This window comes from Nomascus leucogenys, chromosome 12 (genome assembly GCF_006542625.1).
Source record: "Nomascus leucogenys isolate Asia chromosome 12, Asia_NLE_v1, whole genome shotgun sequence".
NCBI lineage: Eukaryota > Metazoa > Chordata > Mammalia > Primates > Hylobatidae > Nomascus > Nomascus leucogenys.
In genome coordinates, this window is record NC_044392.1 from 14,384,649 (window position 1) to 14,412,583 (window position 27,935).

The 27,935-nt window shown below is 48.8% G+C and overlaps 3 protein-coding genes across 6 annotated transcripts; 1 reads left to right on the plus strand and 2 right to left on the minus strand.

Annotated features, from left to right (window-relative positions):
• Positions 1–537: 537 nt before the first annotated feature.
• CCDC163 (coiled-coil domain containing 163) lies at positions 538–4,994 on the minus strand. 4 transcript variants are annotated; one of them, XM_030823802.1, is made up of 8 exons: positions 4,855–4,994; positions 4,241–4,274; positions 3,892–4,114; positions 3,698–3,779; positions 3,345–3,537; positions 3,110–3,194; positions 1,244–1,371; positions 538–992 (listed from the first exon to the last, which is right to left on the minus strand). In XM_030823802.1, the coding sequence occupies exons 5-8, from the start codon at positions 3,384–3,386 to the stop codon at positions 885–887; spliced, it is 363 nt and encodes a 120-aa protein (XP_030679662.1). In that variant the 5' UTR covers positions 3,387–3,537; positions 3,698–3,779; positions 3,892–4,114; positions 4,241–4,274; positions 4,855–4,994; the 3' UTR covers positions 538–884. The 4 variants fall into 4 exon arrangements, with proteins under 4 accessions (XP_030679662.1, XP_030679660.1, XP_030679661.1 ...); XM_030823800.1 differs by having other exon boundaries at positions 4,806–4,994; XM_030823801.1 differs by lacking the exon at positions 4,855–4,994 and adding an exon at positions 4,363–4,469 and having other exon boundaries at positions 3,892–4,082.
• A 19-nt stretch (positions 4,995–5,013) lies between these two features.
• Positions 5,014–13,721, plus strand: MMACHC (metabolism of cobalamin associated C). The gene is made up of 4 exons (XM_030823798.1): positions 5,014–5,335; positions 11,782–11,976; positions 12,637–12,789; positions 13,219–13,721. The coding sequence occupies exons 1-4, from the start codon at positions 5,255–5,257 to the stop codon at positions 13,636–13,638; spliced, it is 849 nt and encodes a 282-aa protein (XP_030679658.1). The 5' UTR covers positions 5,014–5,254; the 3' UTR covers positions 13,639–13,721.
• Positions 13,722–15,439: 1,718 nt separating this feature from the next.
• Positions 15,440–27,827, minus strand: PRDX1 (peroxiredoxin 1). The gene is made up of 6 exons (XM_003278656.4): positions 27,644–27,827; positions 24,384–24,500; positions 21,149–21,302; positions 20,363–20,485; positions 19,996–20,126; positions 15,440–15,810 (listed from the first exon to the last, which is right to left on the minus strand). The coding sequence occupies exons 2-6, from the start codon at positions 24,487–24,489 to the stop codon at positions 15,725–15,727; spliced, it is 600 nt and encodes a 199-aa protein (XP_003278704.1). The 5' UTR covers positions 24,490–24,500; positions 27,644–27,827; the 3' UTR covers positions 15,440–15,724.
• Between the last annotated feature and the right edge of the window lie 108 nt (positions 27,828–27,935).

The window sequence follows — 27,935 nt, forward strand, 5'->3', positions numbered from 1 at the left end:
AGTGGAGGCTGCAGTGAGCCAAGATCTTGCCACTGCACTCCAACCTGGGCAACAGAGTAAGACCTTGTTTCAAAAAAAAAAAAAAAAAGGCAGAAGCTGGAGATGAGGAAAGGTAGCCTCCTACTCTCCAGATCCAAGTCCCACCAGAATATCTCATCCTCCTTTGCATCCCCCAGCACTACTGCCCCAGAGCAGTGTCCTACCTCATTCTACTCACCAGAATGGGAGCTCCCATTACTTTCCAAGTTCAACTGAGCTTGCACTCAGAAGGTACAGCTATAGGCTGGGCACGGTGGCTCACAACTGTAATCCCAGCACTTTGGGAGGTCGAGGCGGGCAGATCACTTGAGGTCAGAAGTTCAAGACCAGACTGGCCAACATGGTGAAACCCCATCTCTACTAAAAATACAAAAATTAGCGCACACCTGTAATCCCAGCTACTTGGGAGGCTGAGGCAGGAGAATCGCTTGAACCTGGGAGGCGGAGGTTGCAGTGAGCTGAGATGGCACCACTGCACTCCAGCTTGGGTGACAGAACAAAACTCTGTCTCAAAAAAAAAAAAAAGATACAGCTATAAATGTCTATGAACTTGGATTTCAGGGGTAGAGGTCACAGAAAGCACTCCAAGTAACAGGAAGATGAACAGGTACAGCTGATTCTATCCCATGTGGGTGCTGACTCACAGAAAACACATCAGGGAGGGTTAAACCATTTTATCGCAGTTGGGGGGCAAGGATGGGCAGGCAGTGAAAAGCCTCAGTAGAGAAGACAGATAATAGCTACTTCAAGAAGGCAGGGCGGACAGCCCAGAAACAGGGCCTTGGAGGGGAGGGTGGGCAAAGAAGGCTTCATCCTACTATTCTTAACGAGTCCTTACAGGTCATTCAGGAGCATCTTGGGGCCCCAAAGGAATAGGTCCTCTTGCTCAAGACTCTGGACATGGAGCTGAAAGATGCTGGGCTCCAGGTTAAAAAGGGTGCTCCTCTGGGGATCTAAGAGGAAAGAAAAGGGAAGAGAAAACAAGTCATCAGCAAGCATTGTGATATGCACAGAACTAGGCCCTAGGCCTTTCTAATAGAGAGGGACATACAGGACTGACAGGATAAACAGCAACAGAGGTCAGTGAATTCACAGAAAGGCAGAGACTCCATTCTACCTAGTGTTAAATAATTAGTCAGCTGGCATTCAGGCACCATTCAGATTTAGCCTCCCCCAAAACGGGAATCCTTGTCCTTATCCTCACCTGGCTTCCATAAAAGTTCCCAGCTACTGTTACTGTCCAGAAGACTGAATTAAGAGCTGGATGAAGAAACAGACATGGTGAAGGTAGTGGCCAGAGGCAGCTTAGATTGGACAACATGAATGGAGGTCCTGGAAAGGGGAACAGAACCAAAAACAGAGATGATAATGATGTATCAAGGGGGCCCTTCCAGCACAGAACTGTCCTCCTTCCTGAGGCTAGGACTCTGGTCTCCTCCCTTTTTTTTTTTTTTTTTGAGATGGAGTCTCACTCTTGTCACCTAAGCTGGAGTGCAATGGCATGATCTCAGCTTACTGCAACCTCCGCCTCCTGGGTTCCAGCGATTCTCCCACCTCAGCCTCCCGAGTAGCTGGGATTATAGGCACTCACCATCATGCCCGGCTAATTTTTGTAGAGATGGGGTTTCACCATGTTAGCCAGGCTGGTCTTGAACTCCTGACCTCAGGTGATCCGCTAACCTCGGCCTCCCAAAGTGCTGGGATTATAGGCGTGAGCCACCGCGCCCTGCCGATCTCTCCTCCCTCTTTAACATCCAAACATATAAAGGCACCTCAGTGACTCTGTATCAAGTAAAGAATGCCCTTATGGGCTACAACCCAGATACTCATACTGCCCCCATAAGCCCAAGCCAAATCTAGGATAGCTGAACTTTGGTCCCCACTGCCTGACCTGTGAGACAATTTCCCTCCACTGGCACAGCTCCCACACCCCCTGACCTGAGGAGGTTATCCTCCCTCCAGGCATCTTGGTCCTCTGTCCTGGCAGCCTCCAGAGTATGACCCTTGCCTTCCTGGCCACTTTGCAACTGCTCCAACATCTGCCAGATCATGGGCTCAGGTGGAACCAAACCTCTCCCTCTCTCCCTCCCCATGACAGTCCTCTTCAGCACACTTGGAACCCTCATGTGGGCAAGGATAGTTTCTCATGGCCGGGAGCAGAAGGGTTAGGAAGAAGAGCTCTGGAGAGAGAGTCAGCACAGGGAAGAGAAGAATGGAGACAGGGGCAGGAGAGGGTATCCTGGCCTCCCTGAAGAACAGGATAGACAGAGAAAGGAAGGGTCCTCCATAGAGAAATATGCAGAGACAAGTCTGAACCTAGTCCTACCTTCCACCTGCCAACCTGAGCCTGTCGTCCCTCAGCCAGCTGTTTCAGCAGCAGCTCCTGGTGCTGGCCTGCAGATAAGTGAGAATGTAAGGGGGCTGTTCCCCAACTTCTTTCCTTCTCCCTCCCTGCCTGTGACCACCCCGCTGCTGAAAACTGAGACAGAAACATTCTGGCTCAGCTGTTGGGAAGCTTCCAAGCTGACTGAAGAGATTAAACTCACACCATGAGAGGCAAAGAGCGCAACAAAATACTTGGCCACACTTCTCAGTAGCTCAGGCAGTTGGAGCCATGGCCACTTAATGGGAGAGCAAGAAGACTTTCCAGGCCGGACGCGGTAGCTCACACCTGTAATCCCAGCACTTTGGGAGGCCAAGGCAGGCGGATCATCTGAGGTCAGGAGTTCGAGACCAGCCCGGCCAACATGGTGAAACCCCATCTCTACTAAAAATACTAAAAATATGAAAAAAAGTGGCCAGGCATGGTGGCGGGTGCCTGTAATCCCAGCTACTCAGGAGGCTGAGGCAGGAGAATCGCTTGGACTCGGGAGGCAGGGGTTGCAGTGAGCCAAGATTGCACCATTGCAACAGAGCCTTGGCAACAGGCAACAGAGCGAGCCTGGGCAACAGAGCGAGACTCCATCTCAAAAAAAAAAAAAAAAAAAAAGAAGAAGAAGATGACTTAGGATGACTTTCCAGAAAAAGGGACAAGCAAACACATATTCACCCCCAACCACCTTTTACTTACTCAACTGGTACTGCAGCAACTTCAATTCCTTCTGCATAATCTCTGACTCCTCCCACAGCACTGTAGGAGTGACAGCAGTGCTATTCTAGAGTCAATCAACAAATCCAGAGTAAGAAGGCAAGTAGACTATCTAGGGTCTTGTGAAACTCTTAGAGAGGATGATCCCCAACTTGTCCCACTACAAATGCCAAAAGTTCAAAGTCCTCAAGAAGGCAAGGTCTTGCCTATCCCTTACTCGGTCTGCAGCTCCTGAGGAAGGCCATTGGTAGTACCGCATTCTCCTGGTCCTGTTTGCATCTGGGCTTGGGCTTGGGCTTGCTCCCACACCTGGCTCTGAAGGCCCTGCAGTTCCCTTCTCAGCTCCTCCAAGCGTTGCTCCAGGAGAAGAGCGCTCCCCTTTGGGGCCCCCTGCAGCAACCTTAGTGATGCTGTAGTGGGACAAGTTGGGGATCATCCTCTCTAAGAGTTTCACAAGACCCTAGATACTCTACTTGCAAAACAAGACACGTGCACACACAACAGGTGTGTGGCAAAATTGTGTGCATACATATGAAGCTGTGTATATGAAGAAAATAACTGGCCAGATACCTTCCAGGACACTGATCTGGTACTTCTGCTATTCTCGCTCTTCTAGCAGGCCCTGCACTGCCTGCCTCAGTGCCTCAGTCACCTACCCAGGCAGAAAAAAACACGTGAGCTACTGTATAACAGCTTTTCCCAACCCCTAGTATCTGCATCTCACACAAACATCACGTATACACACCAAGGATTCCAAGCCTCACCTGAGCCTGAGATTGAAGCTGGGATCAGAGAATAGTAACCTCATCCCAGAGAGAGGATGGGCTGTAGGACTCAGGGCAGCTCAGCCTTTGTGGAACTGTGGGAGTCTCTAAAGCCCAAGGCTGTTGAGCTTGGACTCCTGACTGCAGAGGCAAGTGATGAGAGGAAATCCAGATCCCAGCCAGGTCCCCGGCTGAGGGAGTAAGGAAGGGGTAAGTGCAGGGTCTGTGTGGGGAAACAGAGTTCAGGAAAGGTCAGAGTTGGAATTTGGAAGGAGTAATGGATGATACAGGCACTGGAGGAAGCCACAGAAAGAGAAAGGGCTTGGAAGTAGAAAGAGACATTACTTACCTAAGGTGGAGACCCCAAGAGGATACAGCCACTGCTACAAAAGAAACAGTTGCACAGGCCAATGAGCTCTGAGAGTCCCTTAGCCTCCCGACGCAAACTGGGGACCTCCACCAACCCCTCACCTTAATCCGGACTACCTTTCGATCAGTAGCGTTGAGAGAAGCACATCCACCTGCTCAAACCAGCTGAGGCTCCTATTCATATCCTGTGGCAGGGGAGAGGCAGGGGTTAGGGTGTCTTGTGCTTGCTCTCCCACCGGGGGATATCCAAGGTATCCCCTGGTGTCTTGTGCTTGCTCTCCCACCGGGGGATATCCAAGGTATCCCCTGGTGTCTTGTGCTTGCTCTCCCACCGGGGGATATCCAAGGTACAGCCCAGGAAAGGCCACCATGTTAGATGGAAAGAGGGAAGTGGGGATGCAACACTCGGGTAGGGGGATGCGCTATCAGACCAAAACTGCGATCCTGTGACTAGCGAAAGGAAGGACGCTCTTGGGGAACTGGGGGAAAAGCGGGATACCCTGATGATAACGCAGATATCAGGTGGGGATTGAAGGCGCCAGAACCTGGTCGAGACCTCCCCAGAAGTAGTACACTGGCGCCACCACGCCAAACCTGTGCCAGTGACAACTGCCGCCGCCGGGTTCAAAACTTCGGGTTGGTTTTGAAAGTCCGACTTTGGACTGGTTGCCGCACGGCCACCTGGGAAACAGTTCGCCTCTTGCGACCACAACCGGCGATGGAGGCGGTGGAACTACCGTTCTCTGGAAGAGACACGTACATGCCCACCCCCGCGGTGTAGCTTGCCGGGAAACTGAGTTTTCCTGATTCCGTGTGGCTGTCTCTAAGGAGCAAACGAACTACGCATCCCAAGATGCACCGCGCATAGGCAACACTGTCCCGCTACTGGACCCATTTCCTACCTGGGAAATGGAGTCGAAGCTGACTCAGAACGTAACGGCCCAGTTGTCCTTGAGACTTCATTCCCCAGCAAGCTCAGCGTGTAACGTGCGCTATGGAGCCGAAAGTCGCAGAGCTGAAGCAGAAGATCGAGGACACGCTATGTCCTTTTGGCTTCGAGATTTACCCCTTCCAGGTTAGTTTATCCCTCCTGCTGTTCTAGGGCGAAATATATGATTGGCTTCGTTGCAACTGGCGTGAGGCCTCGGGAGCCCCTGATCCTCCTGAGTTCCTGCAGCCCAGTGTCCATGTGACAACAGGGACAGGGTTTCAGTGGGGGCTTGGGTTAAAAAGGTAGTGGTCGAGGCCGGGCATGGTGGCTCACGCCTGTAATCCCAGCACTTTGGGAGGCCGAGGCGGGCGGATCCCCTGAGGTGAGGAGTTCGAGACCAGCCTGGCCAACATGGTGAAACCCCATCTCTACTAAAAATACAAAATTAGCCGGGCGTGGTGGTGCATGCCTGTAATCCCAGCTACTCTGGAGGCTGAGGCAGGAGAATCGCTTGAACCCATGAGACGGAGGTTGCAGTAAGCCGAGATCGCGCCATTGCACTCCAGCCTGAGCAACAAGAGCGAAACTCCTTGTCAAAAAAAAAAAAAAAAAAACAGTTGTCGCATGTTTGTCCTTTACCCCCATATAATGCCGGATTGGTTAACGGGAGACACCATACGACCTGTAACGTGGGTGGCTCAGATTGTCACCTATATAATTACAAGAAGAAAGGGACCTGTGAGGCAGAGTCACCTTGGAACTTCCTAAAGGATTTAGGAGAGGGCAAAGCCTAGGAGGTTTGCATAGCTATCGTTTAGGTCAGCTGAGGAGGGAAGGGCATTCCTGGTGATGAACAGGCAAACAATTGGCTGGTTTGTTCCCTCTACCAACAGAAGGATAATTCATGATATTTCCAGTCATCAGTGCTGGGCTGGGTAATGAAACTTTGTACACTGGCCTGGCACAGCAGTCTCAGCACCGCACCCCGACCCCCATTTACACAGTTACATTTCCCCACATCAGTGCCCTGTGCACTAAGCACTTAAGTTACAAAGCTAAATCAACTCAGCTTGAGCCGTCTGCCTGATGCTTAAGAGACTACCCACTTCCCATTCCTTCTGCTGAGTGGCTCACAGCAGTCCTGGGTGAGGATATAGAGGGAGAAGTAGGTTGGGTCTAGCTTGAGACTGGTCTTGCCAGAAAAAATGGAATTGAGCTATATATGAAAAGATAGACTGGAAGGAAAGAGGATTATGTACATCCCAAATATCAGAAAAAGCTTGAGTAAAGGTGTGGAGATAGTGGTGTGGTGTTACCAAGTAAAAGGGCTTGATGCCTGATGTGCTAGAAGCTAATATTATGACACTGGGTTTTTGAGAAAACAAAAGCTATTTGTTGCAGATCAACCTTTAACTCTTTGAGACACCGTTTCAGTGGATGGCAGGTGTGTGGGAGAGTGAGAATGCCTATCTGGCAAGTTGAGTAGACCTGGGTATTAGGAGGGGCTTTTGTGCTGAACAAAGCCAACTGCAGCCCTGCCAGTCACCCTACGCTCCTACCTCTCACGTCCCTACCCCCACATCCAGTCAGCCACCAAGACCTATAAGACTGTCTACTGAATCTCCCAAATCCATTCCCTTGTATTCCACCCATCTATGCTGTGGCCCACGCCACCATTTCTCACTTGGATTACTGTAATAACCTCCTTGTTGTCATTTTACCTCCAGTCCATCCTCCACACTGCAGCCAGTTTGATCTAAAAATGATCATGCTAGTTTACTCCTTAAATCTTCAGTGGCTCTTCACTGTCACCAAATTAAATTCGTATTCCTTAAATTGGTATTCAAAGCCAATCAAAATCTCACTCCTATTGATCTCTCCAGCCTTCTCTCCCTCTGATTCCCTCTACAGACCCTTCACTTCCACCAAACTAGACAATTCTCAAATATACCCAGGAATTTTCTGCCAGTGTGTTTGCTTATGCTGTGACTTGTTTATTTTATTCTTTATTTATTTAGAGACAAAGTCTCACTCTGTCCTCTTGGCTGGAGTGCAGTGGTGCAATCATAGCTCACTGCAGCCTCAAAGTCCTGGGCTCAAGTGATCCTCCCACTTTAGTCTCCCAAGTAGCTGACTCCAGGCATGCACCAATACTCAGAGTCTCACTTTGTTGCCCTGGCTGGTCTTGAACTCCTGGCCTCAAGTGATCCTTCTGCTTCCGCCAGCCACCCAAAGTGCTGGAATTACAGGCATGAGCCACCATGCCCGGCCACAAGGAAGCCTTTTCTAATTTCAGAGGACCCTCATCTGACCCTGTCATTAGCTATAGTACAGTCATTTCTATTGTTCTTAGTGGTTCTGCCTATTAGAACTTTCTGCAGCCGGGCGTGGTGGCTCTCACCTATAATCCCAGCACTTTGGGAGGCCAAGGTGGGTAAATTACTGGAGGTCAGGAGTTCAAGACCAGCCTGGCCAACATGGTGAAATCCCGTCTCTACTAAAAATACAAAATTAGCTGGGCGTGGTGGTGTGCACCTGTAATCCTGGCTACTCGGGAGGCTGAAGCAGGAGAATCGCTTGAGCCCAGGAGGTGGAGGTTGTGATGAGTCGAGATCGTGCCATTGCACTCTAGCCTGGGCAAGAAGAGCAAAACTCCATCTCAAAAATAATAATAGTAATAATAACTCTCTGCCTTTTTTTTTTTTTTTTTTTTTTTTTTTGAGATGGAGTCTCACTCTGTTGCCCTGGCTGGAGTGCAATGGTGCCATCTTGGCTCACTGCAACCTCTGCCTCCCAGGTTCAAGCGATTCTCCTGCCTCAGCCTCCTGAGTAGCTGAGATTTCTGCCTGTCTATTCTAAGTTCCCTGCCATATAATACATGAATCTATAGTAGACATGAGGGGGAACAGACCTAACCACAACAGTCACATTATTAGTTGAGCACCGACACAGACTTCACTTATCTGTTAGAGCAGTAAAACCAGCTACAATCAAACGAGTAATGGTCATCCCATTCTGTCCCATTAATGCACAACCCCAGGTAGCCTGTGTAGACCTGTGTCAAGTGTTCTGCACTATGAGTCAGAAATCCCCAGTAAGTGATGCAGGTATCTTCATAGCACTTTGTGTGAACAGTGGCAACCTCCACAACTATGTGATTTAGCAAGTTCATTGAAGGTTATGTTATGGTTCTTTGGTTCAGGCTTCTTGTGACATCTCTTCTCCATGTTCAGTGCGTGAATGTGGGTGTAGATAGTGTTACAGGTGAATCCAATTTCTTGGATGTCCAGGCCAAGTGGACAAAAGCAAATATTGTGTGTCCTAAAACTGAAAATAAAGTTTGCATTAATCACATATTTGCTTTGCTGATTGGTCAACCTCAAAAACATAAGCTTGCTGGCCAGGTGCGAAGGCTCATGCCGGTAATCCCAGCACTTTAGGGAGGCGGAGGTGGGTGGATCATCTGAGGTCAGGAATTCAAGACCAGCCTCGCCAACATGATGAAACCCCATCTCAACTGAAAATACAGAAAATGAGCCAGGTGTGCTGGCAGGCACCTGTAATCCCAGCTCCTCAGGAAGCTGAGGCAGGAGAATCGCTTGAACCCAGGAGGCGGAGGTTGCAGTGAGCCAAGATCGCGCCACCAACTCCAGCCTGGGGAACAAGAGCAAAATTCCATCTCAAAAAAAAGAAACCAAACACAAGATTCCTGTTAGGGGTTTTGTAGACTAATATGGTGTTGACCGTGGTAACAAGAAAGTCTGTCAAAGGCAGGAAAATCCCATCCTGGGCAACATAGGGAGACCCTGTCTCTACAACAAATTATTTTTTTGTTTTAATTAGCCAGCCAGGTGTGGTGGCTCACACCTGTGGTCCCAGCCACTTGGGAAGCTGAGGAGGGATGATTGCTTGAGGGAGGGAGGTTGAGGCTGCAGTGAGCTGTGATCACCTCACTGCACTCTAGCCTAGGTGACAAAGCAAGACTGTCTCAAAAAAAAAAGCAGGAAAACCCCTGATGGGCTCAAGTCAGAGTTTAAGTACGTTTCTAGCCTCTTTGGTAGCATCAGTTCATCATTAACTGATAAAAATGTTTTTTTTGGCCTGGCACGGAAGCTCACGTGTATAATCCTAGCACTTCGGGAGGCCAAGGTGGGCAGATCAGTTGAGGCCAGGAGTTCGAGACTAGCCTGGCCAACATGGCAAAACCCCATCTCTACTAAAAATACAAAAAATTAGCTAGGCCTGGTAGCACACGCCTGTAATCCGTGCTACTTGGGAGGCTGAGGCACAGGAATCGCTTGAACCCAGCAGGCAGAGGTTGCAGTGAGCCAACATCATGCCACTGCACCCTAGCCCCTGGGCAACAGTGAGATTGCATACATTAAAAAAAAAAGGGGGGGGGCCATTTTGTTTTTAAAGACAGCTTCTCGCTGGGCGCGGTGACTCACGCCTATAATCCCAGCACTTTGGGAGGCCGATGCAGGTGGATCATGAGGTCAAGAGATCGAAGACCATCCTGGCCAAAATGGTAAAACTCCGTCTCTACTAAAAAAATACAAAAATTAGCTGGGCGTAGTGACGCATGCCTGTAGTCCCAGCAACTCGGGAGGCTAAGACAGGAAAATCACTTGAACCCAGGAGGTGGAGGTTGCAATGAGCCGAGGCTGCACCATTGCACTCCAGCCTGGCAACAGAGTGAGACTCTGTCTCAAAAAATAAAATAAAATAAAAAAATAAATACAGGTTGTCACTCCATTACCCAGGCTGGTCTCAAACTCTTGGCCCCAAGCAGTCCTCCTACCTCAGCCTCCCAAAGTGCTGGGATTGCAGGCATGAGCCATCATGCCCAGCCTAAAAACAGTATTTTAAGAAACTGCCTGGGCTGGGTGCGGTGGCTCACGCCTGTAATCCCAGCACTTTGGGAGGCCAAGGCAGGTGGATCACGAGGTCAGGAGGATCGAGACCACCCTGGCCAACATGGTGAAACCTCGTCTCTACTAAAAATACAAAAATTAGCCGGGCGTGGTGGCACGTGCCTGTAGTCCCAGCTACTCAGGAGGCTGAGGCAGGGGAATCACTTGAACCCAGGAGGCGGAGGTTGCAGTGAGCCGAGATCATGCCGCTGTACTCCAGCCTGGGCAACAGAGTGAGACTCCGTCTCAAAAAAAAAAAAAAACAACTGTGTGTTCTCTCCAAATTCATCTCTAGAGTTAGGGTCATATAGCCTGGAACTATGATCTCGTCTTTTGATCTGTCTGTATGGAGATGCTCTGGATATAATAAACTTTTAATCTATTATAACCCCTTGATCTTCAATGAAGACATAGCTTGCTGCCGCTGATAGTTTCCCCTGGTGACATATCAAAAGGGTAAAGAAGTGCTGGTTGGGAAGAGACTGGTGGAACCACATCGTTTTGTGTCATTTGAGGATGAGTTGGACTGTGGCATGAATGGCATTAAGGGTTCAGGTGGCTTTCTCCCTCTCAGGCTTGGCTGCAGCAACATGCTTCTCCAGATTAACAATATTTTTCTGAACAACTGTCATGGCATCATATGTTGATTCTGCTTTGAGAAATCTCCGATCTTGCTTTTGTCTTAGAATGCCTTCAAGGTGTTGGACTTGGAGGGCAAGTGTGTTGACAGCCACTTTGACTGTTCCTATGCCCTCATGCACCTCAGTCAGTTGTGGATTTAGGAACTCTGCTCTGTGGATCCTCGTTCCTGGGTTTTTCATTTTATTATTATTATTTTTTGAGGCGGGGGTCTCACTTTGTCGCCCAGGCTGGAGTGCAGTGGCACGATCTTGTCTCACTGCAACCTCTGCCTACCGATTCTCCTGCCTCAGCCTCCTGAGTAGCTGCGATTACAGGCAAGTGCCACCATGCTTGTCTAATTTTTGTATTTCTAGTACAGGCAGGGTTTCACCATGTTGGCCAGGCTGGTCTCAAACTCCAGATCTTAGGTGATCCACCTGCCTCCACCTCCCAAAGTGCTGGGATTATAGCTGTGAGCCACCACGCCCAGCAGGGTTTTTCATTTTCATTGGTTCATTTGTAGTTGGATGAGGGCTGAAATTATTTGTTTTTCAGTCAGTCCTTCAATAAATAAAATAATTCCCTGGGCCAGGCTCGGTGGCTCACGCCTATATAATCCCAGCACTTTGGAAGGCCGAGGCAGGTGGGTCCTAGCTGAGGCCAGGAGTTCGGAGACCAGCCTGGCCAACATGGCGAAACCCTGTCTCTACTAAAAATACAAACTAGCCAGGCGTGGTGGTGCACATCGTAATCCCAGCTGCTCGGGAGGCTGAGGCACGAGAATCACTTGAATCTGGGAGGCCAAAGTTGCAGTGGGCCAAGATCATGCCACTGCACTCCAGCCTGGGTGACAGAGCAAGACTCTGTCTCAAAAAATAATTAATTCCCTGTCAAATTCAGTTGAGTTGCTCATAAAAATATATCACATAGCATCAGTGAAAATTCACTGAATGAGATGGAAGCTGGGGCAAAAGTGTGAGGCCTGAAGGTTAAGGTGTGGGCCAGGCTAAGGCCTAGACTGGTCTTCTCCAGCCTGGCCTGAACTTTCTGTTTTAGGTGGCATGGTACAATGAACTCTTGCCTCCAGCCTTCCACCTACTGCTGCCAGGACCTACCCTGGCCTTCCTGGTACTCAGCACGCCTGCCATGTTTGACCGGGCCCTCAAGCCCTTCTTGCAGAGCTGCCACCTCCGAATGCTGACTGACCCGGTGGACCAGTGTGTGGCCTACCATCTGGGCCGTGTTAGAGAGGTAAGGAAGGCTCAGTTTTCCCCCAGCTCCCAAACCTACAGCTGCCTCCAGCTCCTCCACGCTCAATACAGATCTAGACCTAGGGCTAGGAGCCACTTCAAAGGTGAAATGATACCCTAAAGCCAGGCTTGACATTCTGTGATCTTTCCTCATTCTGCCTTCTCACACACCCAGGTTCCACCACCCTCCTCTAGCAGTCCCCCAGTGTGAAATCAGTCTCACTCACCCTACACTGATGGGCAACTATATGAACCTCAGATCAGGTTTTCTTTGGCCTCCAAGTGGAATAGGAATGAGTCCAACATTCCCCAGGCATTGCTTTGTCCTAGACCTGCAAGCTTTACGCTCTCCTTTTGAGGACAGAACAATATTCTCCCAACACACACTCACATATACACTTAACTATGTACATACCCACTGGATCTCCCCAAAGCTGACCATGCCTTCCTTCACACCAGGACTTGTGTATTTCCTTTCAAAATGGGCCCTTCTGGAAATAACTATAACTATGTCCACACTGGAGCCTCCCAAGTTAAGGCCATGTTTTCCCTTCTGAGGACAGGACCATGTTCACACACACACAACAAACTAGGGCTCCCTAGGACAAGGTCATAACTCCCCTCATGCTGACAGTACCCTCTATTTTGTCCACTGTTCCAGAGCCTCCCAGAGCAGCAGATAGAAATCATTGCTGACTACGAGGTGCACCCCAACCGACGCCCCAAGATCCTGGCCCAGACAGCAGCCCATGTGGCAGGGGCTGCTTACTACTACCAAAGACAAGATGTGGAGGCTGACCCATGGGGGAACCAGGTGAGAGAAAATGTAAATAGAGGCTGAGACAGACTGATAAAGGCCTCTCCTTACCAGGTCCCACATTCCTCAGCCTTCCCTGGATGGATGTGACACGACCCAGAACAAATTAGCTTTGTTCTGGATGGGGGGCAGTCCTGTCACATGCAGTTGTCTAACTGGGGACTCGTGAGATCAGAAAACTTAGCCTGCAGAACTGTCTTAGGATACAGGGGGCACAGCAATGTTAAGACTAATGGTGAGACTAGGAAGCCCAGCCCTTCTTTGTGCTCAGAATAGTTTATGAAAGGGTTTGCCAAGAAAAGGACAGAGGTTTACATAGAGTCAGTGTACACTGGGTGGGAAATAAGTGAACAGGCCTAGCTTGCAATGGCAGTTGGACTTGGTGCCAAGGGGACCTCCGTGACCTTTTCTTCACCCTCTCCCCAGCGCATATCAGGTGTGTGCATACACCCCCGATTTGGGGGCTGGTTTGCCATCCGAGGGGTAGTGCTGCTGCCAGGGATAGAGGTGCCAGATCTGCCACCCAGAAAACCTCATGACTGTGTACCTGCAAGAGCTGACCGAATCGCCCTACTTGAAGGCTTCAATTTCCACTGGCGTGACTGGACTTACCGGGATGCTGTGACACCCCAGGAGCGCTACTCAGAAGAGCAGAAGGCCTACTTCTCCACTCCGCCTGCCCAACGAATGGCCCTATTGGGCTTGGCTCAGCCCTCAGAGGAGCCTAGTTCTCCCTCCCCGGATCTTCCCTTCACCACACACCCCCCCAAGAAGCCTGGGAATCCCAGCAGAGCCCGGAGCTGGCTCAGCCCCAGGGTCTCACCACCTGCATCCCCTGGCCCTTGATACCTTTCTCCCATGTAGACCCTCATTTATGGTGGTACTTGCTAGGACTTAATTGGCTTTGGCAAAGCAAAAGGTTTTGAGTACAAGATTACTATTTTTGATAATATAGTAGAGATCTTCCATGAAGATAACAAGGCTCAAGGAAGTTAGGTTTGGCCAAGATAAAGGCCAGGGAACCAGAATTCCCATCTGCCTTCACATGAGACAGTCTCACTCTGTCACCTAGGCTGGAGTGCAGTGGCACAATCTCCACTCACTGCAACCTCTGCCTCCTGGGTTCAAGCAGTTATCTGCCCCAGCCTCCTGAGTAGCTGGGATGACAGGTGTCTGCCACCACACCTGGCTAATTTTTTGTATTTTTAGTAGAGATGGGGTTTCATCCTCTTGACCAGGCTGGTCTTGAACTCCTGACCTCGTGATCCACCCATCTTGGTCTCCCAAAATCCTGGGATTACAGGCATGAGCCACCGCGTCCAGCCAAGACTCTTTTATCTATTCCCATTTCTAAGCAATGCCCCAAGATGTTGTTACAGGGCCTAAGGGGCAAATATCCTCTAAAGAGTACCTACCAGCAGGGCATGGTGGTTCCCGCCTGTAATCCCAGCACTCTGGGAGGCTGAGGCAGGTGGATCATGAGGTCGAGTTTGAGAGCAGCCTGGCCAATACGGTGAAACCCCATCTCTACTAAAAATACAAAGTTAGCCAGGCATGGTAGCACAGGCCTGTAGTCCCAGCTACTCAGGAGGCTGAGGCAATACAATCATTTGAACCAGGGAGGCGGAGGTTGCAGTGAGCCGAGATTGCGCAGCTGCACTCTATGCACTCTAGCCTGGGCGACACTGTGAGACTCTGTCTCAAAAAAAAAAAAAGTACCTACCTCAGGTAGGGACTGAATAAACACGTGTAAGGCACTTTGGAAAAGTACCTAGCATACAGTAAGCAGTATGTTGGCCATTACCAAAGGCCCTGGGAATTCTGTACTGCTGCTCATGGGTGTAGTCTGGGTTCTAGAGGGGTGGGCAGGTTGGAGTAGCTGAGGAAGACAAGTGGCTGGAATGGCATCACATGATACACGGTAGTATCCTCAGTTCTTAATCTACCTTGGCCTCAAGGGCCCAGGAGAATAACTTTTCCCAGCTGACAGCCTCTCTGAGGACAGTGACATATGAATGAAGATCAAAATGGGCTTTGGCCAGGCACTGTGGCCCTCACCTGTAATCCCACCATTTTGGGAGGCTGAGGCGGAGGACCGCCTGAGGCGAGGAATTCAGAACCACTCTGGGCAACATAATGACACTAACAAAGACTATCTCTAATCAAGGCTAGAACCAAGGGAAGGCTAAGAATTGCCCAGTACAGTGCAACTACTGAAAGCCCTACCCAAGGCCACCAGCCTTGTCTTCCTCTTTCCTCTGTCAGTTCAAAAGGAACAGAAACCTCCAACTCTTTTACATAGCAGGTACCAGGTATTTATCAGAAGAGGCCAAGCTTCTGGTTCCCATGCAGCCCTTTGAATAGTGTGTCCAAGCAAAAACAGATGTCCAAGTAGTCACACTGAGACTTTAACTGGTAACCCAGCCTGTGGCATAAGTCGCAGTGCTCTGGCCAACTTCTCATGTGTAGTGAAACAAAATGTAACACCTTGGGTTCATTCAGTTCCATTCCCTGTGTCTACCTGTGTCAACACAATTCCCTGATTTGGAGGCAGCTCTCCTCATTTTCCCCTAAACAGGGAAAGCAAGGAGTAAATTCCTCTTAAAATCAAAAGCTAATAATATGCTTCCAAAAATAAAGACTCATCAAGGTCTCAGTTGAAGTTTAATACAAACTACAAAAAGATTAATGGGTTGCTCTACTGATACATCATACAAACCAGTGGCCTGCCCACAACGCCAACTCAGGCCATTCCTACCAAAGGAAGAAAGGCTGGTCTCTCCACCCCCTATAGGAAAGGCCTGCCTTGTAACACACCACAATTCGGCCGAATCTGAAGTCTTGTGTTTTACTCATGGAAAAAAAAAAAATACAGAAGAGGTTTTGTTCTCATGGCTGCCCACCGCAGCCTGGCACTAAAACAGCCCAGCGCTCACTTCTGCTTGGAGAAATATTCTTTGCTCTTTTGGACATCAGGCTTGATGGTATCACTGCCAGGTTTCCAGCCAGCTGGGCACACTGCAAGAGAAAGGTACCACTAATTAATAACCTTCTCAATGGTATGCACCACCATTCTCCTATGGACAAAACCAGTTCTGCACCTGAACACTCAGATACCAGGAAACCTACCCCTGCAATCAGTCTAAGATCATACCCTTTTAGTATAAGCTAACCATTTTACAAACATTATATAATCATCACCACAGCCTTAAGATACTATCATGCTTAATTTATTCATGTAGCACTTGAAATTTAAATTTTACACAAAAAAGGCAAAGTTTAAATGATTTGCCAACACTCTCCAATCCTTAAGGGAAAAAAAAAAGCTAAATAAATGACACACATAGGACTATGTAAACCCTTAACACTAAACTGTTTCCCTCTGACAGCCCTTCAGAGCTCTGAAGACAGCAAACTCAGTCTGCCTTCTCAGCATTCTTCTAACTCCACCAAACTGGATAGCCTGAACCTTATAAAGGATCAAGAACTTCACAGAAGCCCCTGCTTGTTTCATTAAGTAACTGCCATCTACCCCTCGGTAAGCAAAAGGCAGAGTTTGAAATTTTTCATAGATTTATACAGAAAGCACAGCCTTCAACCTTTTCCTGACAATGCCTAAGAATGTGCCTCAGGCTAGCCTGAAGAAAATGAGGCAAGGGGACTAATCTCTTATATTTTCTTTTTTTTTTCGAGACGGAGTCTCGCTCTGTCACCCAGGCTGGAGTACGGTGGCGCAATCTCCACCTCCGTCTCACTGCAACGTCGATCTCCCGGGTTCAAGCGATTCTCCTGCATCAGCCTCCCAAATAACTAGGATTACAGGCGCCCGCCACCACACCCGGCTAATTTTTTTTTTTGAGACAGTCTCACTTTGTCACCCAGGCTGGAGTGCAGTGGCACGATCTCAAGCTCACTGCAAGCTCCGCCTCCCGGTTCATGCCATTCTCCTGCCTCAGCCTCCCGAGTAGCTGGGACTACAGGCGCCTGCCACCACGCCCGGCTAATTTTTTGTATTTTTAGTAGAGACGGGGTTTCACCGTGTTAGCCAGGATGGTCTCGATCTCCTGACCTCGTGATCTGCCCACCTCGGCCTCCCAAAGTGCTAGGATTACAGGCATGAGCCACCACACCCGGCCTGATTTTTCCACTACCATGTGCTGTCATATTCTACGAGACATGTAGTCATCAAAGTCCAACGGGAGCAACAAGAGTCTCAACTGCTCGAGTGAGACATACAGAGGCCCCTCTTTGGTCCAAGGATATCATAACCTCAGATGTCAAGACTCTCTAGGCACAAGGTATAGATGGAACAAGAGCTAAATAGAAGGACTAGCTGCCATAATTTTCCTAAAATCTCCATCTGATTGTTAGTTATTGGCTTTAGTGATATCAAAGGGTTACGATACAGGTCCTAAAGATAAACAAGTTGCAAAGAGCAGCATAAAAGCAAAGACTAGGCCACAGCCAGCTAGAGGTTTGCCAATAGGTACTACAAGGGGACCAAAAAAGATTCCTCTGTCCAGGATGAAACAAAGAACTGGGCCTCATAGCTAAATAACAGGAATAATGAACCCGAAAGGACCTTGCCAACTCAGTTTCCTGACACTAAGGCCTCATGACTCTTACAATTATACTTGTATTAGTGACAAATCCCCAGTTAAATGTTTCACTCATATCCAACACTGTTGGGTATGGGAGGCTGAAGCGGGTGGACCACCTGAGGTCAGGAGTTCAAGACCAGCCTGGCCAACATGAAACCCCATCTCTACTAAAAATACAAAAAATTAGCTGGGCATGGTGGTGGGCGCCTATAATCCCAGCTACTAGGGAGGCTGAGGCAGAATTGCTTGAACTCAGGAGGCGGAGGTTGCAGTGAGCTGAGATCGCGCCACTGCACTCTAGCCCAGACGACGGTGCGAGCCTCCATCTCAAAAAAAAAGTGTTTGGCAGCCGGGCACAGTGGTTCATGCCTATAATCCCAGCACTTTGGGAGGCCAAGGCGGGAGGATTGCTTGAGTTCAGGAGTTTAATACCAGCCTGGCCAACATGGCAAAATACCGTCTCTACAAAACATACAAAAATAGTGGGGCGTGGTGGTGGACCCCGGTAGTCCTAGCTACTCAGGAGGGCTGACGCAAGAGAATCGCTTGAACCTAGGAGGTGGAGGCTGCAGTGAGCTGAGATCACACCACTGCACTCCAGTCTGGGTGACAAATCAAGACTCTGTATCAAAAAAAAAAAGTATTTGGCATTCATTGGCTTTTAAATGGTGCCTATTTAAGAGGTTGTACATGTTCCAGTGGGATGGGAGGCAGCAGAGACCAACAGAGTCTGAAGAAGCAAGCTTCTGAGTTATGAAAGCTTGGGTTCGGGAGACTAACCTACATGTAGGTTCCTAGGAAAGTCAAAAGGGCCTACTTTGCCACTGCCACTTCCTTCTTAATGCTGAACCTCATCTCCCACAAGGGGGCAGTCTCAGCAGGTGTCAGCTGAGCCATGTGTCATCTGTCCAGGCTAACTGCCCACACATCCTTCTGCAAAGGGTACCTCCTGGTTATCAGTGCTCACTGATCCCTATATAATCAGACTCTAATCCCTGTAAAAAGATTACTTGGTGCTAGCCAAGCTAGCACCTTTGGGTCTTCCCAAACATACACCCCTAATCCAGACTCTAATAACTTCATTTTCTTTAAATCACAAGATCAGAGCTGAAATAGGCCTTAGAAAGCTAGTCTGGGCTGGGCGCAATGGCTCATGGGAGGCGGAGGTTGCAGTGAGCCAAGACTGCGCCACTGCACTCCAGCCTGGGCAACAGAGCAAGACTCCATCTCGCAAAAATAAATAAATAAATACAAATATGAACTATATGGATTAACCTCTTCTCTCAAGAAAGTTATTTTAAAAATGGCATGCTTTATCTCTAGATGTGATTCCCAACCATTTTGTTTTGCCCTAATACATCTGTGAGATCATCCTACATTCAGTAAGTTAGATCTTTAGGAGTGACTCATTCTAAATGAGCAGGACAGAAGAGAGGAGTATGTATACTTTGAATAAAAAGCCTTTCTATTCTCCTTCCCAAGCTTTTCCATTACCCTCACCCTCACAACACACTGTAATCCAGGGGCTTCCATTTATGAAGGGAAATACCCGTTTTCTTATTTGGTAGCTTCTGTTCCTACTATCTTTCCCATTCTACCACTGTGGGGAAAAGAGAGAGAGATCAGATTGTTACTGTGTCTGTGTAGAAAGAAGTAGACATAGGAGACTCCATTTTGTTCTGTACTAAGAGAAATTCTTCTGCCTTGAGATGCTGTTAATCTGTAACCTTACCCCCAACCCCGTGCTCTCTGAAACATGTGCTGTGTCAACTCAGGGTTAAATGTGCTTTGTTAAAGATGTGCTTTGTTAAACAAATGTTTGAAGGCAGCATGCTCCTTAAGAGTCATCACCACTCCCTAATCTCAAGTACCCAGGAACACAAACACTGCGGAAGGCCACAGGGACCTCTGCCTAGGAAAGCCAGGTATTGTCCAAGGTTTCTCCCCATGTGATAGTCTGAAATGTGGCCTCGTGGGAAGGGAAAAACCTGACCATCCCCCAGCCGGACACCCGTAAATGGTCTGTGCTGAGGAGGATTAGTAAGAGGAAGGAACGCCTCTTTGCAGTTGAGACAGGAGGAAGGCATCTGTCTCCTGCCTGTCCCTGGGCAATGGAATGTTTCATATAAAACCCGATTGTATGTTCCATCTACTGAGATAGGGGAAAACCGCCTTAGGGCTGGAGGTGGGACATGTGGACAGCAATACTGCTCTTTAAGGCACTGAGATGTTTATGTGTATGCATACCTAAAGCACAGCACTTAATTCTTTACCTTGTTCATGATGCAGTGACCTTTGTTCACCTGTTTAACATCTGCTGACCTTCTCTCCACTATTATCCTATGACCCTGCCACATTCCCCTCTCCGAAATACCCAAGAATGATCAATAAATACTAAGGAACTCAGAGGCCAACAGGATCCTCCGTATGCTGAACGCTGGTCCCCTGGGCCCCCTTATTTCTTTCTCTATACTTTGTCTCTGTGTCTCTTTCTTTTCCAAGTCTCTAATTCCACCTAATGAGAAACACCCACAGGTGTGGAGGGGCAACCCACCCCTTCATACCACCACTCTGTTGTCCTGTTATCAGACAGATGGCTTACCTTCCCCATGTTTGTCAGTGAACTGGAAGGCCTGAACTAGTCTCAAAGTCTCATCCACAGAGCGGCCAACAGGGAGGTCATTTACAGTGATCTGCCGAAGAATACCCTTATCATCAATGATAAAAAGGCCCCTGGGAAAAGAGATGAAAGGAAAAGCAATACAGGTTTAGAGATGTGCTTTGTTAGAATATAGAAGCTTGAAGTCTTAAAGAAATGGACTGGTCTCCACCTTCGTACTGGCCTGGCCTTAGTGAGGAGGCCCCTGCATAAAGGAATGAAATGACGAAGGAGTCTCTACAGATCAGGGCTCTAGATCTCTCCAAATAAAAGGCTTTTAGCCAACTGGATACTTGTCCTGATGATATACCTGAACGAGATGCCTTCATCAGCCTTTAAGACCCCATAATCCTGAGCAATGGTGCGCTTCGGGTCTGATACCAAAGGAATGTTCATGGGTCCCAGTCCTCCTTGTTTCTTAGGTGTGTTGATCCTATGGCAAAAGGCAAACATACAGTTACATTGAAACTCTTGACTTAATTGTACCCATTCCTCTTTCCCCTTTCCCATATTCCTAATCTCTAACTTTCCAAAAAAACTTTTTTTTCCTTTTCCAGCAATAAAGTGAATGCTGAGAACAGTTAAGGTAGGTCACTAGGGTACACTCAACTGCAACTGAAGCTGCTTCTTCTCTGCTGCCAGGTCATGAGAGCAACAAGAGAAAGTCAGACTTTGCACCCCCTTCCATGAGAAGCCAATACTTGAAAGTCTATTGCCAAAGTTTCCCAGTTGCTGTTTTAAAAGTTCACATGCCAGCCGGGTGCAGTGGCTCATGCCTGTAATCCCAGCACTGTGGGAAGCCGAGGCGGGGCAGATCACGAGGTCAGGAGATCAAGACCATCCTGGCTAACACGGTGAAACACCATCTCTACTAAAAATACAAAAAAATTAGCCGGGCATGGTGGCAGGCGCCTGTAGTCCCAGCTAACTCGGGAGGCTGAGGCAGGAGAATGGCGTGAACCCGGGAGGCAGAGCTTGCAGTGAGCGGAGATCGCACCACTGCACTCCAGCCTGGGTAACAAAGCGAGACTCCATCCCAAAAAAAAAAAAAAAAAAAAAAAAAAAGTTCACATGCCAAATGGACCAAGAGATTTACCATGCTAGATGACAGAAGTGAGAATCCACAGAAGCACCAATCACTTGGCAGTTGAGTTTCTTAAATTCTTCTGCCCTATCACTGAAAGCAATGATCTCCGTGGGGCACACAAAGGTGAAGTCAAGAGGGTAAAAGAAGAACACAACATATTTTCCTGGGGGAAAAATAGGAGTCATGGTTAGCATTTGACACAGACTTCCTTGCTTTATATTTTCCTATACAAAAAGAAGCAAGGTGATGGCTGACACAATAACCACTGCCAAGATGCTCAATACGGATGTCTCCTAGAAGCTACTTTTAGAACCTGGTGCATTAGGAAGACCTGAAAGAAAAAAACTTCCAATCCCATGCTTTTATTCTCCTACCTCCATGTTCTTAGCTGCCAACTACAGAATAAACACTGTTCGGTCTAATTTTGATCTTTTCTGAGTGGCTAAAATTAGCATAAACACCAAGTTCTCCAAAGATAGCAAAAGCAAGGATGCACTTATAAGAATCGCCTAATGCCAATGCTTGACAAACAGTGCCCAGAGAAAGCTGAATTGCAGTTACTCCTCTGCTGTAGAGATAAGACACCAATAAGAAGTCAGAGCTTTTGCACCTCTCCCGTGATGAACCATAGTAATGGAACGAGCATTAAGTGATCACATGTATTCCTAACGTGCCTGACAGGACAGGAAAAATTTTAAGCCAGGCACAGTGGTGCGTGTCTGTAGTCCCAGCTACTTGGGAGGCTGAGGTGGGAGGATCCCTTGACTCCAGGAGTTTGAGGCCAGCCTGGGCAACAGAGCAAGACTGTCTCAAAACAACAAAAATATATATACAGGCTGGGCACGGTGGCTCAAGCCTGTAATCCTAGCACTTTGGGAGGCTGAGGCGGGCGGATCACGAGGTCAGGAGATCGAGACCATCCTGGCTGATACGGTGAAACCTCGTCTCTACTAAATATACAAAAAAAAAAAAAATTAGCCGAGCGTTGTGGTGGGCACCTGTAGTCCCAGCTACTTGGGAGGCTGAGGCAGGAGAATGGCGTGAACCCAGGGGGTGGAGCTTGCAGTGAGCAGAGATCCCACCATTGCATTCCAGCCTGGGGGACAGAGTGAGACTCCGTCCCAAAAAAAAAAATATATATATATATATATACATACATATACAGAGAGAGAGAGAGAGACAGAAAAGACAAAAGTACTAGTGAGTAACAGAACTTCTAGCTGCAATTTTAATGAAGTCACTGGGATTAACCACTGAAAAAAACAGATCTTCAAACTGGCCAGGCAGCCTTTTCGCCACACCCACCAGGCTTAAATACTAGAACAATTCCAAATATTCACTCATTTCCAGGTAACAGCAATGTTTGAAAAGTCAAACAGGCTGGGTGTGGTGGCTCAGTCTGGCATGGTGGCTCACATCTGTAATCCCAGCAGTTTGGGAGGCCAAGACGGGTGGATCACCTGAGGTCAGGAGTTCAAGACCAGGCTGACCAACATGGTGAAACGTGTCTCTACTAAAAATACAAAAATTAGCTGGGCGTGATAGTGGGGGCCTGAAATCCCAGCTACTCGGGAGGCTGAGCCAAGAAAATCACTTGAACCGGGGAGATGGAGGTCGCAGTGACATGAGATCATGCCACTGCACTGCAGCCTGTGCGACAAGAGCGAAATTCCATCTCGGCGGGGGGGGCAAACAATCAGCCCTTTTACCACTTTGCAGTATCACTGGAAACTAACTCATCTAAACAATCCCTCCAGGGCTTTGCCTAACAAGCACTTTGGGGCCTCATAGGTCAAGCTCAGGAGGGCAGAGAGCAGCTCCTCCTAGACCTCCTGCTTATACTCCTGGGCCAAGGTCACCTCCCTATGGTGCAACTTACCTTGTTTGCTAGGAGAAGCCCCAACAACAAAGTGTGATTATGTCAGGAAACCTAGTCAAATGTTCTACCAAAAACTAACTCCAGGAACTAATGCTACACCACTGAGAAAAGGACACTTGACACCTGAGTTTCAGGTTAGCATTCTAAGGAATCTATATCCTCAGCTGTCCCAGGAGATCCAGCTGCTCTGGGACTACAAGGTAAAGAAAGGAGGAGCCTCAACAGAACTTGGCAAGTGTCTGCATGAAACTATGACAACAGAGGCCAGGCACGGTGGCTCACGCCTGTAATCCCAGAACTTTGGGAGGCCGAGGCGGGCGGATCACGAGGTCAGGAGATCAGACCACGGTGAAACCCCGTCTCTACTAAAAATACAAAAAAATTAGCCGGGCGTGGTGGCGGGCGCCTGTAGTCCCAGCTACTCCAGAGGTGGAGGCAGGAGAATGGCGTGAACCCAGGAGGCAGAGCTTGCAGTGAGCCGAGATCGCGCCACTGCACTCCAGCCTGGGTGACAAAGCGAGACTCCGTCTCCAAAAAAAAAAAAAAACAAACTATGACAACAGAAAGGAGAGTTGTTCCATCTGTAATATCAACTCTTCTCTGAGGTCAAAACAGGCAAGGGAAAGTGCCTAGCCCTTAGCCTAATATTAACTTCTGTGATATATACGTGACCCAAACAAACTGAACGAGCAGTGTCACAGCTCCAAAGATTTGAGTGAGCTCTGAGACTTTAAATGTAGAATGTATCTTATAAAGAGATAATGAGTATTTCTCCAATAATAAAATAGAGGAGGGCCAGATGCAGTGGGTCACACTTGTTATCCCAGCACTTTGAAAGGCTGGGGCAGGCAGAGGGCTTGAGCCCAGGAGTTGGAGACCTGCCTGGGCAACATGGTGCCCATCTCTACAAAAAATACAAAAATTAGCCGGGCATGGTAACATGCCCCTACAGTCCCAGCTACTCAGGAGGCTGAGGTGGGAGGATCACCTGAGCCCAGAGAGGTAGAGGCTGCAGTGAGCCATGACTGCACCACTGCACTCCAGCCTGGGTGACAGAATGAGACCCTGTCTCAAAAATAAAAATAAAGAAAGAAAATAGAGGAGGAATACTGAAAAGATAATTGAGCTAGTATGTCCAGACATAATGAAGCAGGTGGTTTTTCCAGAAGTGGTTTGGTCCTAGGATATATATCCTGTAATCACTTGATAATCACCACTTCAACATGAAGGTAACAACAACCTGAATACTTCTTCCTAGGAGACAAAACATTTTACAGTCAAACATAACATTGACACAAATCTAACAAGCCATCCCTAGAATATAAAATAACTCCATCTCAATGAGCCCAGTGTAAATTCTCTCACCTTTGTAGTCAGACAGGCTGATATCTTTAAACTGACCATCTGGCATAACGGCTGTGGCTTTGAAGTTGGGGGCAGAGTGCCCAATTTTAGCATTTCCTGAAGACATCTTCCTATCAGCTAGAAATAACAGAAATGAATTAGAAACAAGCCTTAATTTCCTACATAACCAGCAGCCTTCACCTACTTAAGAGACTTAGCTGTAAACAATCAAGGCATTGTCCAGTGTCCCTGAATACATTAAATGTTGTTTCAGTAAGAAGCTCTGGCCAGCAGTCAAGGGTCACAATCTGAGCTTTCCAACTTTTGGAACGAAACAAGTCTCTGAATCTCAGCCTTTGTTTTCATTTAAAAACAGCAAGGCAATTTCTTTATATACTGAGATAACCTCTCATTCTTTCTGAACCATAATTAGTGCAGTGGCATCTTATTCATTATACAGAAGCAGAGGGAGGCAGGTGAAGACTCTCAAACCAGAATCCAAATGCACAATGCTACAAACACTTTTGTTTGGCTCCCAAAAAGTCATGTTGACCTTTCCCATCACTGTGCCTCCACCTGCCTTCATAACATCAGAAGCATGTTTGACTTTTCTCCAGGTAGCTTTGTCCAAGACAGCACACAACCTACAACTAATCCAACTTGTTTTATTTGTTTTTGTTTTTTTTGTTTTTTTTTAGACAGAGTTTCCCTCTTTGGGCCCAGGCTGGAATGCAAAGGCGTTATCTCGGCTCACTGCAACCTCCGCCTCTCGGGTTCAAGCGAGTCTCCTGCCTCAGCCTCCGTAGTAGCTAGGATTACAGGCGCAGGTCACCACACCAGGCTAATTTTTTTGTATTTCTATTAGAGACGGGGTTTCTCTATGTTGGTCAGGCTGGTCTCAAACTCCTCACCTCAGATGATCGCCCAACTCGGCCTCCCAAAATGCTAGGATTACAGGCGTGAGCCACCGCGCCCTTCCAGCCAGTCCAACTTTTAAGAGGCAAGACCACTGGGCGCAGTGTCTCACACCTGTAATCCCAGCACTTTGGGAGGCCCAGGCGGGCGGATCACAAGGTCAGGAGTTCGAGACCAGTCTGGCCAACATGGTGAAACCCCATCTCTACTAAAAACACAAAAATTAGTCGGGTGTGGTGGTGCATGCCTGTAATCGCAGCTACTCAGGAGGCTGAAGCAGGAGAATCGCTTGAACCCGGGAGGCAGAGGTTGCAGTAAGCCGAGATGGCGCTACTGCACCCAGCCTGGGCAACAGAGTGAGATTCTGTCTTAAAAAAAAAAAAAAAAAAAAAGAGGCAAGACCAAGATATTGGCATCTGCTTAATTTCAAATCTTTAGGTATTGTATAAGCCCTAGAATTCCCTTCATAAACGGGTTCCTGACTTTGGGGCTAATATCCCACAGCGAAAAGTAGAACAAGAATCAATTTACTGCTGAAAAGGAAGGTTGCGCTGGATTCACCCAGATCAACACCAAGATTAGTATTGAGATCTTGGCCAAGCGCTGTGGCTCAAGCCTGTAATCCCAGCACTTTGGGAGGCCGAGGCAGGCAGATCACATGATGTCAGGAGTTCGAGACCAGCCTGGCCATCATAGTGAAACCCCCGTCTCTAACAAAAATACAAAAAATTAGCCGGGCGTAGTGGCACGCGCCTGTAGTTCCAGCTACTCGGGAGGCTGAGGCAGGAGAATCACTTGAAACTGGGAGGCAGAGGCTGCAGTGAGCCGAGATGGCGCCACTGTACCCAGCCTGGCTGACAGAGCGAGACTCTGTCTCAAAAAAAAAACCAAAAAACAAAAAAACAAGACTTCGAGACTGGCCTGGCCAACATGGTGAAACCCTGTCTCTACTAAAAATACAAACATTGGCCAGTGGCGGTGGCTCACGCCTGTAACCCTACCACTTTGGGAGGCCAAGGCGGGCGGATCACAAGGTCAGGAGTTCGAGACCATCATGCCTAACATGGTGAAACCCCGTCTCTACTAAAAATACAAAAAAAAAAAAAAAAAAAAAAATTAGCCGGGCGTGCTGGCGGGCGCCTGTAGTCCCAGCTACTCAGGAGGCTGAGGCAGGAGAATGGCGTGAACCCGGGAGGTGGAGCTTGCAGTGAGCCGAGATCGAGCCACTGCACTCCAGCCTGAGCGACAGAGCAAGACTCCGTCTCAAAAAAAAAAAAAAAAAAAAATTAGCCGGGGCTTGGTGGCACAAGCCTGTAATCCCAGCTACTCGGCAGGCTGAGGCAGGAGGATTGCTTGAGTTCGGGAGACAGAGGTTGCAGTAAGCCGAGACCGCGCCACTGCACTCCAGCCTGGCCGACAGAGCGAGACTCTAACTCAAAAAACAGATTTAACCCACTAAGCCGCGGTCTGAAAGCTTTTCCAACTCCCAAAGTTCTTAGTTAACAATACCACAACCAAAAGAAATTTTGTAAGCATGGATCTTAGCAAACTTTTAACTGTTTTTTAAGAAGTCCTTAACACCTTTAACGACAAAAACCAAAAACCAAAAACTAAGGCATGCTGCAACTTGGTGCCCCCAGATGGCCTTCTCTGGGAAAGATCCTACTTTCCCAGGTGGCCCCCAAGTACAAAACCCAACCAATTCGGGGTGAAGGCTGCTGGGATTCAGGCCGGCGCCGGACCCCTTCAGGGCATCTGCCCAGCGCAGAGGGCCACATCCCTAAACCCCACTTTAGGTACCCCCTGTCCCTCCCCAGCACTGGAGAAAGCACCAGCAGAGAGAGTGCTTCAGCGGGGACATTTGGGCTCATCGCTAACTCCATTCCACGTACAGGAAAATAAAGACGGGGAAAGTGTACCCGAAACTCCACAGCTAGTCAAGGCCCAGGACCCGGAACAGCCAACTACAAATACATACAGGATGTCTTCTACAGCCACAAGTCTGGATACAGGTCCATTCCAGAAGCTTCCTGAACCCACCCCGTCCGGCAGGAGGCTAGTCTCGAAGACCCCACCACCAGCCCGCGCAGACGCCGCACCACGTGCTCGAGTTGCCGGGGAAGACTCGACTCGAGTCCACGCTAGCCTTGGGATTCAACCAGGTCCCCGCACCTACGTGGTGGGCCCACGAGAGGGGTGTGCGTATCGCTCAAGCAGTCTCGGACTCCGGGCCTCCCCCGGCTGTCTCACGCATCACAGCACCCCCACCCGAGCGCGGGCGGGCCCCGGACAGGAGGAGGAAGAAGCAACAGGCAAGAAGGGCGCGCCGCGCCTCACTCTGCAGAGGCCGCACTGCCCACACTCACCAGTCCTGACACAACTCGAAGAAACAACCCACCAACGCCAGGCAAGAACAGGACGCGCAAAATTTCCCCGGGGCGCTGCCTTTATAGCCAGTAGGGCTCTCGCGAGAGTCGGAACGGACGGGGGTGCCGGAGGAGGAGAGAGAGGAGGGGGAATGTGGCCCGAGCCCCGCCCGGCGCGCCCCTCCGGAATGACTCGGCGCTTTCCCTCGTTGGGGCGGGCGCGGAAAAATGCTAATACCCCACCCTGTTGCGAATGGCTGAGGTTGGAGTGAGGCGCCCTTGTGGCCGCTCC